The sequence below is a fragment of the Ctenopharyngodon idella genome, chromosome 22 (assembly GCF_019924925.1).
Source record: "Ctenopharyngodon idella isolate HZGC_01 chromosome 22, HZGC01, whole genome shotgun sequence".
NCBI lineage: Eukaryota > Metazoa > Chordata > Actinopteri > Cypriniformes > Xenocyprididae > Ctenopharyngodon > Ctenopharyngodon idella.
The window spans coordinates 14,321,559-14,337,160 of record NC_067241.1 but is presented as its reverse complement, the minus strand read 5'-3'; the positions used below and the strand labels follow the sequence as shown (position 1 = coordinate 14,337,160).

General features: G+C 35.5%; 1 protein-coding gene across 2 annotated transcripts in view; it reads right to left on the bottom strand.

Annotated features, from left to right (window-relative positions):
- Nucleotides 1–15,602, bottom strand: part of reps2 (RALBP1 associated Eps domain containing 2) — a 47,241-nt gene that overhangs the window by 20,823 nt on the left and 10,816 nt on the right. For both annotated transcript variants that reach the window (XM_051880396.1, XM_051880395.1), the window contains exons 2-10: nt 11,564–11,687; nt 8,210–8,385; nt 6,681–6,789; nt 4,284–4,387; nt 2,888–3,026; nt 2,709–2,772; nt 2,457–2,625; nt 2,221–2,277; nt 1,190–1,274 (exon numbers count right to left, since the gene is read on the bottom strand). In XM_051880396.1, coding sequence (XP_051736356.1) covers nt 1,190–1,274; nt 2,221–2,277; nt 2,457–2,625; nt 2,709–2,772; nt 2,888–3,026; nt 4,284–4,387; nt 6,681–6,789; nt 8,210–8,385; nt 11,564–11,687 — 1,027 coding nt within the window. The remainder of the gene's footprint in view (nt 1–1,189; nt 1,275–2,220; nt 2,278–2,456; nt 2,626–2,708; nt 2,773–2,887; nt 3,027–4,283; nt 4,388–6,680; nt 6,790–8,209; nt 8,386–11,563; nt 11,688–15,602) is intronic.

Genomic DNA, 15,602 nt, shown 5'->3' with positions numbered 1-15,602 from the left:
GTGTGACTTTTTTTGTTCAAAATTATGGTTTTCGTGGCATTAGTATCACAATGAATGAGAAAGGTTGACATGGAGCAGCTAAATCTCCAACTGCTGGGGAATCGAAACTCCATCTAAACTGGTTATATCTCTTAAGCTTAGTAGTGAATGTTTTATGAGCAGTAGGACACCCATATTCATCCGCACAGTTACGCAGTGACTTTAAGTGTACAAATCATTTTTGGGCCACTGTTTAAAGGATTAGTTCACTTCAGAATTAAAATGTCCTGATAATTTTCTCACCCAAGATGTTTTTGAGGATTTGAGAATTTAAGGTTTTTGAGGAAAACGTTCCAGGATTTTTCTCCATATAGTGGACTTCACTGGGGTTCAACGAGTTGAAGATCCAAATGTCAGTTTCAGTGCAGCTTCAAAGAGCTCTACATGATCCCAGACGAGGAATAAGAGTCTTATCTAGAGAAACAATCAGTTATTTTCTAAAAAAAATAATAAAAACGTATATACTTTTTAACCACAAATGCTCATCTTGCACTGCTCTGTGATGTGCCACGCATTACGTAATCACGTTGGAAAGGTCACGTGTGACGTAGGGGAAAGTACCAAACAAGTGTTTACAAAGTGAACGTGCAAAGACTAAAGAAAGACCTTTACCAAAAAAGGTAAAACAACGATGTCTGACAATTTTGAAACCTGAGGAGAAAATGAGATGGAGTCATGCGTGACCTTTCCAACATGATTATGTAATGCGTGGCACATCGCAAAGCAGTGCAAGACGAGCATCTGTGGTTAAAAATTATATAAATTTTATTTTATTTTTCTTTAGAAAATAACCGATCGTTTTGCTAGATAAGACCCTTATTCCTCATCTGGGATCGTGTAGAGTCCTTTGAAGCTGCACTGAAACTGAAATTTGGACCTTCAACCCGTTGAACCCCAGTGAAGTCCACTATATGGAGAAAAATCCTGGAATGTTTTCCTCAAAAACCTTAATTTCTTTTTGACTGAAGAAAGAAAGACATGAACATCTTGGATGACATGGGGGTGAGAAAATGATCAGGAAATTTTCATTCTGAAGTGAACTAATCCTTTAAGTGTTCAAATAGTTTTTGGGCCACTGTTTAAAACACATTCATTTTTTTTCCCTTTAATCCTGTTCATGCTTATTGACGTCTGTCTCTAAATTCATTACCCGGTTTCCTGCTTTCATCTCTCACATCCTGTTTAGCGGTCACACCTGGTCTTGAGGTCATCTGAAGGCCAACAGAACCCATTTCCTGTTTGGGAAAATGAAAAGCAAGCACAAAATGACTGATATGAGCATAGGTTTACTCATTTATAGGGAGTGGACAAGTTGAATTTTTGGCTTTTTGAGATCTCATATAAGACTCATTAGCACCCTCTGCCTTCAGCCAAACAGACATGCTCAGAGAGAGAGAAAATTATATAACGACTTTTATCTTTTTTTTTATTATTATTATTTTTAAATTAATGCATGCTGTTTTGTATTATCCTTGTATAATATTATTGTTATATATGTAAGCTATAAATGCATTAGCAAATGTACAAACGTTATTTTTACAACCATTTAAGGGACTGTTTTTTCTGTCCTACCACTAATAGCAACAGTAAAAAGCCCCCAAACTAACTAACTAACTAACTAAATAAATAAATATTCTCATCACAATAAACCAGTGATGATATTAACTAAAATTAAAACTATTAAACATTGTTTTCATTCATTGAAATACAGCAGAAATAAAATATAAATATTAGACAAAAAACTTAAATATAAAAAACGTACACAAAAATACATAACTGTTTTAAAATATTTTGAAGTTAAAGTACTACAATTATTAAAAGTAAAACTGAAACAGAAATAAATTAACGCTAAATAGAAATATTAAAGAAACTTAAAATGAAAAGTAGCTAATTCAAAATAATAATATATACTATCATTGTATATAAATAACACAAACAACACTGCAATAAACTAAAAAAATCTTATTTATTATATAGTTTTATTTATTTAACTAATCACTGGCACCTCTTTTGGTCTTTTTATTTGTTTTGATGCGTGGGTGACATTGTGTGCAGATCATCATGCCTATTTTTATAGTGAAAACAAAAGAGAGACAGAAGGAGAAAGACAGGGAAAAGGACAGGACGAAATGTGCAGAACATTGCGATCTTGGCATAAATGTTAAATTAAGTTCTTCCTACCAGTTGATTGGCTCCAGGCATCATATTGTCATCAAAGACAATGAGAGGTTGAGTCGCCTGGAAACGAATCACATTTAGAGCTCAGTTCAAACTTGTCAATCTGAACTTCCTCACATCTCATGGTTGCATCAGAAAACATAATACTGGATGAGAAACACTAAACAGTTTAAACTAAACACCATCAAATACTTCAGGTGCAAATACTGTAGGCATGGTGCGAGTTTTAGATCGCATACCTCAGATGGTGGCGCTGTAACCACACCTGGCTCCACAAAGCCCGGTCTCAGCGTGGCAGGGAGAGTTTCAGGAAGGAGGTAACCGTTTTTCCGGGCCACGATCAGATGGAAGGCAGTGCAGAACTCTGGGAAAGTGAGAGCGCCGTCCTTGTCAACATCACTCAGCTCCCTGAAGGACATGGAACAAAAATGATTGTTTTGACATATGCAAAGAAACAGTTCATTGCATGTTTTAGTAGATTTTATCATCACCATATATGCGACAGCTCTGGAATCGGAAGCTTCGACTTGGTGAAGAAGTTTTTTGCAACAGTTCCTGAAAGAAAAACCAATGCAAGCTTCAAACTGTCCAAATAAGGTCATAAATGTAACAGTATAAGATGATATACGTCTGGGTTTGTGGAACAGAGCAGGTCTCATCTCTCTCTTACCCACGATGAGAGCGCTGAGGTCAGGCTGGAGACTCCTGAACTGGTTGGTGTAATATTCACGCTGCTCCTCTGTGATCCTCCAGGGGTCGTCTGAGTAATCGACCTCCACTCTCTCCACCAGACGCTCCACAGACGCAACCTGAATGAGAGAAAAGCAACTGCCTGAAGATGCTGAAAAGCCTGAAGATGTCAATTCCAATTACATATGCCTTTCATTTCTGTTCAAACGGTTGTGGAGGCATCAGCCTGGTGTTCATCAATTAATAACAGAGAAAGATCTTCTGAATGTATTCTTTAATATAAAAATAGAATGATAGAGCGATCGATAGAACTATAGATAGAAGAATGGAAGGGTAGATAGAATGATAGAACGATATAGAATGATAGAATGATCAATAGAACGATAGATAGATAGAAAGATTGATAGAAAGACTGATAGAACGATATATAGAACGACTGATAGAACAATAGATAGAACGACAGATAGAACGATAGAACGAACGATAGAACAAATGATAGAGCAATAGAATGATAGAACGATACATAGAATGATAGATAGATAGAATGACAGAACGATCAATAGAACGATAGAATGATAGAACGATCGATAGAAAGACTGATAGAACGACCGATAGAACGATAGATATATAGAATGACAGAACGATAGAACGAACGATAGAACGAATGATAGAGCAATAGAATGATAGAACGAACAATAGAACAAATGATAGAGCAATAAAATGACAGAATGAACGATAGAGCGAACAATAGAACGAAAGATAGATAGAACAATAGATAGATAGATAGAAGATAGAATGAACGATAGAACGAACTATAGAACGATAGAAAGATCGATAGAGCGATAGATAGAGATCGATAAAACGATAGATAGTGATAGAGCGATAGATAGAATGAATGATAGAACAGAAGATAGAACGAACAATAGATAAAATGAACAAGAGTGATAGATAGATATATAGAATGACAGAACGATAGAACGAATGATAGATAGAATGAATGATAGAGCAATAGAATGATAGAACGAACGATAAATAGAACAAACGATAGAGCGAACAATAGAAAGAACGATAGAACAACAGATAGATAGATAGATAGAATGAACGATAGATAGAGCGATAGAACGAACATAGAATGATAGATAGAAAGAGATGGACAGAATGATAGATAGAATGATAGATAGAGCGATCGATAGATAGAATGAATGATAGAACAATAGAAGATAGAGCGAACAACAGATAAAACGAACAATAGAGTGATAGATAGATAATTCCTGATTTACTGCTCTAAAGTGTTTCCTCATATAACACTGACACCCAGAGTTCTCTTTGATCTTCCAATCAGATGCAAGAATGAGGAGTAGGGAGGAAATGCTCACGCGTGTGATGACAGGCTGCTCCGGCTGCGGTTTGAGAGAATAATGACTGGGAGAGGAGTTTTCCTGAGGAACACTGGGACGAGCCGGCACTTTACCGTCATACGCTGTGAACGACAACGAGAAGATGAAAGAGTGAATGTTTCAAGGTCAAGACAGATGAAATGACTTTACAGTTGATAGTTTTTCTATTACTGTGATCAGTGTTTTTGGCATCTACACATCTGACAGCGCTGTAAATGATGCACTTATGAGGATGACAGAGAGAAATGACATTAAACCCTATCAGCAGATGTGAGTGAGATAAAAGACACCCGTTTCAGACTCGACTGAAACTGAACAAGAGTGAAAGTTTTAAAGAAGACTTAATGGAATAATAAATGGAAAAATATGAAAGAAAAAAGTGATTAAATACTGAACGAGCATGAATTATTCAGTACGAGGTCATTGGCTGCCATGATCTTTGATATGACTGCAATCTGAAAGAATATAAGAGGCCTGACTGCGTTTTGATCTCGTGAATGTTCTTTACATCTGAAGCCCTTCCAGAACATCATTTCTTTTATGTGTAGATTTTAAATGAAGTATTAATGGTCCCTGCTGACTAATGAAGAAAGCTGGGCCACATTCAATAATGCTGACGTTACTCTGTTCATGGCCAGAGTTAACAATGAGATAAAAACACTTCCACGCTGAATATCGCTGCGGTATACATTCACTGCAGTTATCCCTCACTGAGAGCATCTAAAGTTAATATTCACAGTCATTTGCTTTAGTTGAGATGATTTAATATCTGTTTATTTAAACACAAATACTGCATCCTTAATAAACACAATCAGATGATAAACAATGATATAATAGAATGATAGACAGGTAGAATGATATAACAATAGATAGACAGAAAGACAGATAGATATACTGTATAGACAGACAGATATATAGACAGATAGATAGATAGACAGCCAGATAGATAGATATACTGTATATACAGACAGACAGATAGATACTGTATATACAGACAGACAGATAGATAGATATACTGTATAGATAGATAGACAGACAGACAGACAGATAGATAAATAGACACAGATAGATATACTGTATAGACAGACAGATAGACAGACGGATAGATAGATAGATAGATATACTGTATAGACAGACAGATAGACAGACGGATAGATAGATAGATAGATAGATATACTGTATAGACAGACAGACAGACAGACAGACAGATAGATAGATAGATAGTATAGACAGACAGACAGACAGATTGACACAGATAGATATACTGTAAAAACAGACAGATACATAGATAGACAGACAGATAGATATACTGTATAGACAGATAGATAGATAGATAGATATATTGTACAGACAGACAGATAGATATACTGTATAGACAGATAGATAGATATATTGTACAGACAGACAGACAGACAGATAGATATACTGTATAGATAGATAGATAGATAGACACAAACACAAAATTAAATAAATATCCATTAAGACTGTCTTATGCACTACCTTCTACTGTGCTGGAGGGGGCGATATTGTATGTGTGAAAATACAGTCCCCATGGCAATCTGTACTAGATTAATTTTGTATGATTATAATAGACCACCTCATAACTTTTGGTAACATGTAAAAAAGTGTTTTTGCTTTCCAACAAATGAATAAAAAAAAGAAGAAAAAAAAGAAAGAAAGTTACAGTTCAAAATTTTTTTTTTTTTTTTAATTTAGAGTGCAAATTGCCAAGAGGGGCAACTAGCAATAAATGAAGCACACTAAGCTTATGTTATTAAATTAACCAAACCAGTGTGGTTATATATGCAGGCTCAAGGCATTTTCTCAGGAAAGCATGAGAGTGTGTGTCTATATTTCATCAGAACTGCTGGTGAGGGTGTTGTGCTCGACCGGCTGAAGGACTTGTGACTCAACAGGTGTGTGATTAGACGAGTGAGATATCAATACGCCACAGGAGAGCAGCAATTAGCCAACTGCTTTCTGAGGGCAGACAGCAGCTCAAGGCTGAACGCTCACAAACACACACAGCTGTCTGACAACATAAGGGTACTGAGCGACGTCTACGGTCACAGTGTGTGAAACACACCGGCTGTGTGATATGTGCTCATGTTATCTAATAACAGCATCACGGTATGTGTGAGTGTGGAAATGTCTTCTCTCACTTTTCCAATGGGAACATTATCAGGGTCAGTAATAAAAACAGTAATATTGTGAAATATTATTACAATTTAAAAGAACAGCTTTCTATTTAAATATATTTTAAAATGTAATTTATTCCTGTGATGCAAAGCTGAATTTTCAGCATCATTACTCCAGTCTTCAGTGTCACATGACCTAGGTTTGTCTGGATGCAGAATGACTGACAGAGACTCTCACCCAATAGCGTGTCTGTTCCGTTTCTCTGTGCACCATATGGGTAGTTGCGATAGGCTGACGGTGAGCGGGGCGGGGAGATGACGGGTGACCGCGGTGGAGACCACGCCTCCTGTCAGATACAAATACACAAATAATGAGTCAAACACAGACTTAAATAGAAAACAAGCCATCCTAGGTGTATATGGCAATCTTCTTTCAGACGAATACAATCTGAGACATATTTAAAAATACCCTGGCTCTTCCAAGCTTCATAATGGTTGTGAATGGGGGACATGATTTTGAAGTGCATCAATCCATCATAAAAATAATCCACATGGCTCCAGGGGAATAATAAAGGCCTTCTAAAGCAAAGCGATGGGTTTTTGTAAGAAAAATATCCATATTTACAAGTTTATAATCTAAAATAACTAGCTTCCAGCAGACGACCGTACACATACTGTGCAAGTAGACTTGCGCCACAAGGGTAACCCGTGACGCAATGTATGACGTAGGATGTAGGAGTATCGTAAGCTTAGACGCCTCTTTTAATTTGAACAAATAGGGCTTCGCTTAAGAAGGCCTTTATTAACCCCTCGGAGCCGTACGGATTACTTTTACGATGGATGGATTCACTTTTTTTGGGCTTCAAAATAGGGCCCCCCATTCACTACCATTATAAAGCTTTGGAAGAGCCAGGATATTTTAAATATATCTCAGATAGTGTTTGTCTAAAAGATGCTAGTCATACACACCTAGGATGGCTTGAGGGTGAGTAAATCATAAGATAATTTTCATTTTTGGGTGAACTAAAGTGTGAGATACAGTCATTATAATCATCACTAAATAGAGAAAAAGCCGTCACATTTATTTCTATAGTGTTTAATACAATACAGATTGTTTTAACGCAGCTTCTCAGTAATAAACAAGAAAATAACTATTAATGTTGCAAAGTTCTTTAATTATGAAACGAATACAATTTCAGCTGTAAAGCAGCTCTAAAAAGACATTAGTGTCATTATTCAGCTCAGTTTGTTTAATGTTGATTTAACTTCAATAAGTGTCAATGTTTCAAAGTTTATTAGTTATGAAGTGAACTCAATTCAACTATAAAGCAGCTCTTCAGAAGACAATATTCGTGGATTTATGCTAAATTTTATGCATGTATTTACGCTGAGTCGTTATTCAGCTCAAGTCGGAATGATGGATGGATTGAGTTCACATTCAATTCAGTTAATAATAGTGCAAAGTTAATCAAATTATGAAACAAGCATAATTCAGCTATAAGCAGCTCTACAGAAGGTAATAGTGTCATTATTCAACTCGAGTCAGTTCAGTGTTCAATAACAGTGTCAAAGTTCATTAACTATGAAGCAAATTGATTCACTTATAAAGAAGCTCAACTGTCATCATCCAGCTCAATTCAGTTCAAGTTTTGTTCTCATCTGATCAAATTGATAATATTACTGTATACTTAATAATATTTTAAACCCCCAAATTAGATGTAAAGTATCAAAAGCCCAGCTACTGATGCATGTCATTGATAAACTGACCTGTTTGTCCATGCTGGTGTCAGGGTGTCTGAGTACAGGTCTGTCTGCAGGGGGACGAGGGGCGGAGCCTGTAACTGAGCCCAGGATGTGCGGCTGGCTCTCATTGGTTGAGGGGTGATTGGCGTAACGCATCTCAAGCTCATTCGTTATCCCAACAAACACAGGAAGAGGAAGTTCTGTGGAGAAAGATAAATGACACTACCTTCAGAACAGCATACTGATGCTATTTTCACAGTGGTTAAAGGTCACCTATTATGGCCTTTTCACAAGATGTAATATAAGTCTCTGGTGTCCCAGAATGTGTCTGTGAAGTTTCAGCTCAAAATACCCCACAGATCATTTATTATAGCTTGTCAAATTTGGGTGTGAGCAAAAAACGCTGTTTTTGTGTGTGTCCCTTTAAATGCAAATGAGCTGCTGCTCCCCGCCCCCTTTCCAGAAGAGGGTGGAGCTTTAACAGCTCACGCTTCGGTTTCTCAGCAACAACAAAGCTGGAGAATCTCACGCAGCCAAAATGAGGATTGTCAGTAACGGTGTTCAGCCTTACATTGTTCAAACCGGAGTCGACACTGATGGAGAGACTCAGGAAGAAGTTACAACTTTTAGAATGAAACTGGACGTTTCTGAATGGTTAGTGGATAAATTTATGTAGTTGCTGTGGAGTTGACTTTTGCTGCTTTCATGTCATGTCAAGTTGTAATTACTGTAATTATGAGATGACATCATGTGATGTTTTACTCTGAGCTGCTTACATCCTTGGACTCTGAATTATGCGTTTCATTGGCACCACTATCAATGGTAAAAGGAATTTGCAGGGGTCAGATGGTACAGTGGTCACATGGGACAAGTCAGAGTTTAAAAGTTGTAATTACGAGTTCTACAAGGACGTGAATGCTTTTTACAAGTCGTAATCACAGTATTTCCAACATGGCGTGAAGTTGTATCTGCACTTTATTGTTTACGATGAGAGAATTTGCTAAAAATTCAGGCAGTGAGATGACAAAAAGAAACATTTCTGATTGGGTATAATGCTCAACACTGTAAAATGTAAAATCTGATGCAATATATGCAGATCTAAATGTAATGCCACAAATTGAAACTTTTCTTTAATTTTCACATTTTTCTTTAAATCGTGACAGCTGTAATAGATTTAGTTTAATTGTGCGGGGACATTTTTTGACCTCTTATCTTGAATTTGTTCGCCATTTTTATGCATTTTTTGTGCATTTTTGCCCTAAGCCCTGCTACTCATACTATTTTCTGGGCACAGTGGATTAAAACAGCAAAATAGCTTTCTAGTTTTATTTTTTACTTCTAACTGGATTCCACTCGCTCAGTGAAACATGCAGCATAATAAGGTCATGTGACCTAGTGTACTTATTCAAGCATGGTCTTTGATTAGCTGGTTTAGATGTGTTAAATTTGAGCTAGAACTGAAAACCTCTGATCTAGATGATCTTCTTTAAAAAGTAAACGTAACCTAGCCAGTCATCTCTCAAAGGTCCCTCTGGGGTCATCTGGTTTAATCTATCTTTCCTGTCCACAAACTCGGTCTTTATCCTTCTCTTTCCACCGTAAAAGGACCAGATCATTTGTGGAGTAAACAGAACGTGCATAAACCGACGTGATCTTCACTGATGAGAGGCTGCTGAACCTGCTGTGTGAGGTCATCTGAGCTCCTCTCTCCGCTGTGAGGGTCTTGCAGGCCCTCGGGTCCCTGAGTAACAGTCTGTACCAGGATTAAAGTCTAATCCAGTCTCCATTCACCACATTTCAGCCCGGCAGGGTGGCCTGAAGCTGTGCTGAGCTCTGAATTAGCCTAGTGCTCAATATTGCCTTGTTTAAGTAAATAAATGTAGGAAATTAATGTTTTGTCTGTGCTGTGTTTACATTTGAGTTACTTTATTAGCTCAAGCCCAAAAGTTACATAGCAAAATTTTGGATAATATTATTGAAACTAGAAACTCATGGTGCTTGCCCAAGCAAAACTACGATCACTGTGGAGTTAGAAACAGAAAAGGAAACAATAGTGTTTAAAGGTAAAATAAATTGCTTATTTAACAAATAATTTGCATTATTACTCAACTTTTTGTTATCTGAACAACATGTAACATTTTAAACCAAAAATGTAAATGAATATGTAATCATTTATATTATAAAACAACAAATAATTTTAATATAATAAAAATTTAATTTAATATAATACAAATAATATATTAATTATTATTTATATATAAAAATTATTATTTTATACTATTTTATATTAATATTATATATATTAATTATAATATTATTTATAAACTATAAATAATTAACATAATAATTAAAATAAAAGTTATAGAAATAATATTTATAAATGTATAATAATAATAATAATAATAATGCATAAAAAACCTAATCATTGTTACGTATATGCAGCAAATAATTTTATAAATAATTATTTTATAAATAGTAAAAATATATAAATTATAAACAATTTAAACAATTAAAAATAACAATAAAAATAAATAAAAATAGTATTAATTAATATTATTATTAGTTAATGCTTATGTTTTTTTTAGAATAAATAACTAATAATTGGTTATGCAAATGCAACAATCATTTTATAAATAATTACTATAATAAACAGTAAAATAAAAAATACAACCATAACAACAATTAAATTATTTAAATAAAATAAAATAATAATAAAAATAATATTTATTATTATTGTTATATTATTATTAATCAGTTATCAGAATTGCATTGGTATCGTGGTCATAAAAAACAATATTGGTTTATCTCTCGTTTTCTATTTTTTTTATATATTTTCTTTTTTTATTATTTTATTTTCCGACAATGTGAACAGAAGTCACTTAAGTATACCTCTTCTCAAAAAGCTGCACAATTTCAAATATTATTCATGTCTGTAGCACAAACGGTGCAAGACGAGTTACACGCCAAAGGAACATAACCATTTCTAAAGGAACCCGAAACAAAGATGAATTAATAATAAAATGCATGATGAAAAGAAAACTATTTTAGAATCGCATAACATACAAATAGTATTTTGGCTGTCAGGATTAATTCATAATTTGTGAGCAAATGTCACGCCACACCAGAAAAAGTTAACTTATAATGTTTAAATACAGAAGGAGAGGCAATAAAAGGAGGTAGTCACAAGCATTTAAGGAAATGTCCTGTGGTTCAGTTTACACACACAGGCTTATTCTCAGTGTGTTTGGCTCAGTGTGTGGCGCTCTCTCTGCACAGCGTGACCTCTGTGTGTTATCCCTCTTTAGTGTAAATCCAAGCATGCTAGGCCAAATCCCTGATCGCATTTGCTTCTCCCTCTGTTCATGGCTGACGACTTACCACCTGCGATGCTCTCCAGACGTACCGGCAAACCCGCCTGCGCCGCGGCCATCAACTTCAGAGCCACGTAGAACTGCCCGCAGCCAAAGTAACCAAGCCGCTTAGCTCCGCACACCTCTGTTACCTGATATCAAGAGAAAGAGAGAGAGAGAGAGAGTGATTAATGAAGGGCCATTGAGACTTTAAAACCCCATGACTGTATATAAAACATTTAGTTGAGTGAATTAAGTTTCAATATTTAAAAAGCGTTCATTATATTGTGAAGTGGAATTCATGGCTTCTATCTTAATGGGTGAAATTGCTAACATAGGAAAATGAAAAGATAATAGCTAAATCCTCATTATTGGCTCTACAGTAGAAAGAAGAGCCGACTGAAGATAAACTGCACTCTGAACAGACTGAACTTCACTATTATCTGTGCTTCTGTAATTGAAAACTCGCATTGTAATGACTGCCGCGAGCGGAGATAAGAAATCGCACGTCCTGCAGGAAGTGTGTAACTACAAATACAGACCTTCAGATTAATAACATAAATCACTTTGGAGAAGACAGAGATGTTAAAATCATCTATCCCTGCTGAAAACACACGCTTTAACCTGGTTTGCTGGTCTTAACCGGTTTAAGATGGTCTTACGAATTGGCCTGCTGAAAGTGCCCAAAACCACTTTAAAACTACTAAACAGACCAGATAAAACAGGCTCAGATAATTGATAACAATGTTATCTGAACATCAGATAACATTGATAATAATCAGAAATGTTTCTTGAGCAGCAAATCATCATATTAGAATGATTTCTGAAGGATCATGTGACACTGAAGACTGGAGTAATGATACTGAAAATTCAGCTTTGATCACAGGAATAAATTGCTTTCTAAAATATATTCAAAAATAGAAAACTGTTATTTTAAATTGTAAAAATATTTCACAATATTACCGTTTTACTGTATCTTTGATCAAACAAATGCAGCCTTGGTGAGCAGAAGAGACTTCGTTCAAAAACGTTAAAAAAATCTTACCGACCCCAAAGCTTTGAATAGTAGAGTATTTCTGAGTGAAACACAATATTAAAATAGAAAAATGTAGGGCGGGACTTGAGTTAATGAATTTCGGAATCCTGATTGGATGGTGAAAGGTGGGCGTTTCATACTGGAATCAGGTGGTTGTTGATGGGAGGGGATGCAAATAAAAGGACTTGATGATGTCAGCAGAAGGTTAATATGATTAGACAAACAAATAAAAATAACATGTACCAATAACTCACAATAACACCACAATCATGCATTATAGTGGGTAAATATTTTAATTCCTGTGATTTTGAATACTTAAATACAAACTCTCAACCTAAGTCTAAATCATCACAGTATCACTATCCTTCAGTACAATGAGACATAAACTAGTGTTTCCTTCTGAGATAAGAGCACACCGTAGCATTAGAGTGATTGTTTTATCACTCCACGCTGCTGAAATCCATCCTTCCGTACTGACATAATCAATAGAGTTCAGCTCTGGGATTCATTGTAAACGTCTTCACAAACACAGGAAAAGATCTGCGCACTTTAAATAGCAGCACATTGTGTTTTGTGCTGTTAAATATAACAAAAGCCACCATTGCCCTTGTGAAGAAAAACAGCTAGTCGTGCTGCTCAAGCGAAACTTCTCTTCAAATAAAAGTTTCACTTCAAAGCTCTTCAGCAATACTATGGAAGCTTGTTTCCGCCACTGAATAAAAATAAAATAGGTAATTGCGACTTTTTCTCTCACAATTCTGACTTTTTTCCTCAGAATTGCGATATAAAGTTGCAATTGCGAGTTATGTCATAATTGTGTGCGATTGCGACTATATATCAAGCAATTCTTACTTTATAACTCGCAATTGCGACTTTATATCATACAATTCTGAGAAAAAAGTCAGAATTGTGAGATCAAAAGTTGAAATTATCCTTTTTTTTTATTTTATTTATTCTGTGGTGGAAATCATTGAAAAAAAATCATTAAAATTTCTCAATGCAAGTAAGGTCATCCTTGTTCTTGAAACTATAATCTCACCTATGGCATTCCTTCTACCTTTCCAAACATTATCTGAAGAACTTCTCAAACATTGACTCAGCGTTCCTGTTTGACCAGGTGTGATGTGGATTATTGATTGTGTTCTCCTTCGATTCCTGCAGTGCTGATGGCTCATTACTCAGTGCTGTGGTGAAGGTGGACTTTAGCCAAATATGACTAAAACAACAAGATGTTGTCTGCAGTACTCTCATCTAATCAATCACAGGAGTCCCATAGATCAGGCTTTAGTTGGGAATTTGTCTCCAAAACACATTTTTACTCATTTCTAAAGGAAGCTGGGACACTGACCTCCCTGCAAACAAATTATGAAATAATATCTAAAAAACAGAACATCTGAATATTATGAATTTGAATTTACATCTACATTCAGCCGTTTAGATTTGTACTCTGTAATCGAAAATATAAGTTGTGAACAAGTTATGAATGCACTGTTGCATCTTTAAGACGCATTTTACAGCATTTTATAAGGTGCATGATCGGTTTTAGGGGCGTAAAGGCCTGAAACTCACAGTCTGGACGAATCGCGTTTGTGTCAAAGACTCAGGATCTATTGAAGAGAACTTATGTGACACAGAAACTCTTACAAAGCTAAAACAAACACTCATTTTTCATCTATTAATGCAGCTCTCTCTACTATATGCGATCTCACTGTTTGAAGCGCCTGTCATAGGAAATCAATGCGTGCTGTTGTGAAAAATAAACACTGCGTCCAAAATCGCTTACTGTCTGAGCAGGTACTTGAATTTGAATTTACTTTGCAACCAGTAAAAAAAGTATGCTATATATAGTATAAATGTGGGTACGTAATACATTTGCCATATTGTTACTGTCAGGTGACCTCCCAGCGTCAGTTGCGTCACTTCACTTCCATTCATATCTCCTCTCCCATGGCCTCATGGGATAGTAAAGTGTCTATCGAATGCACACTTCAGAATCTCGACGGAAGTAGTAGATCATCCGAGGATTTTTCGCCTACTGTTTTTTGAGTACCATGTATTCGGACATACTACTCTTTTGGCGTATTGTTTTTCGCATACTTTATAGTAGGGAAGTATTAGATTAAGGCCGCAGCGTAAGTCTTCTCATAGGATAAGAACAAGCAGTCTTATGAATAATTATGAGACACCAATGAGTCATTGATTTACTATGGTGCAAGAAAACAATCTTGTGACGCTGACACACAGACAAATATAAACCCGGAACATGAAAATGGACAAACCCAGCTGCTGGGTTAAATGTTTTCCCAATCTGCTGGGTAGTTTTGTTTAACTCATGTTTAACTCAGGTTTAACTCAGGTTTTAACTATATTGCTTGCTTAAAATGAACCCAAAGTATGTTGGAAATTAACATTTATTAATGTTTAATGAATAATTAAACAATAAACATTTATTAAATTGCTTATTAACAAATGTTCACCTTTTGATTATTATTGTTGTCTCTAGTAATTATGTGTCTGATTTTTCATTTCCAACCTATTTTGGGTTATTTTAAACCAGCCATATAGTAATTTTTAAACAATTTTTGGGTTAAATAAAACTGCCCAGCACGTTGGTCAAACATTTAACCCAACCACTGGGTTTGTCCATTTTCAACCCAACTTGGGTTGTTTTTAACCCAGCATTTTTAGAGTGTAACAATTTCTTCTGTGATGTGCAACACACATAAGAAAATTTAGTTTAGGGTTTCTTGCAAAGGGGCAGAAAATTTCCGGTAAATTTCTGGAAAATTTCCAGTATTCCCAGAAACGTTCCAGGATTTTTGGAAATTTTCTGGAAATTTTGGAAATTTAACGAACATTTTCTGCCCCTTTGCATGCCTACATACAATATACAATGGATTAAGATGTACTCATTATTGAAGCATTATTTCTTTCATAGATATGTAGAGAACTTACAATAATATCATGCTTGTATTTTGTTATTTTAGTAACAAAATACAATATTTTTTGTATTTTGTCATCTCTAATTGTA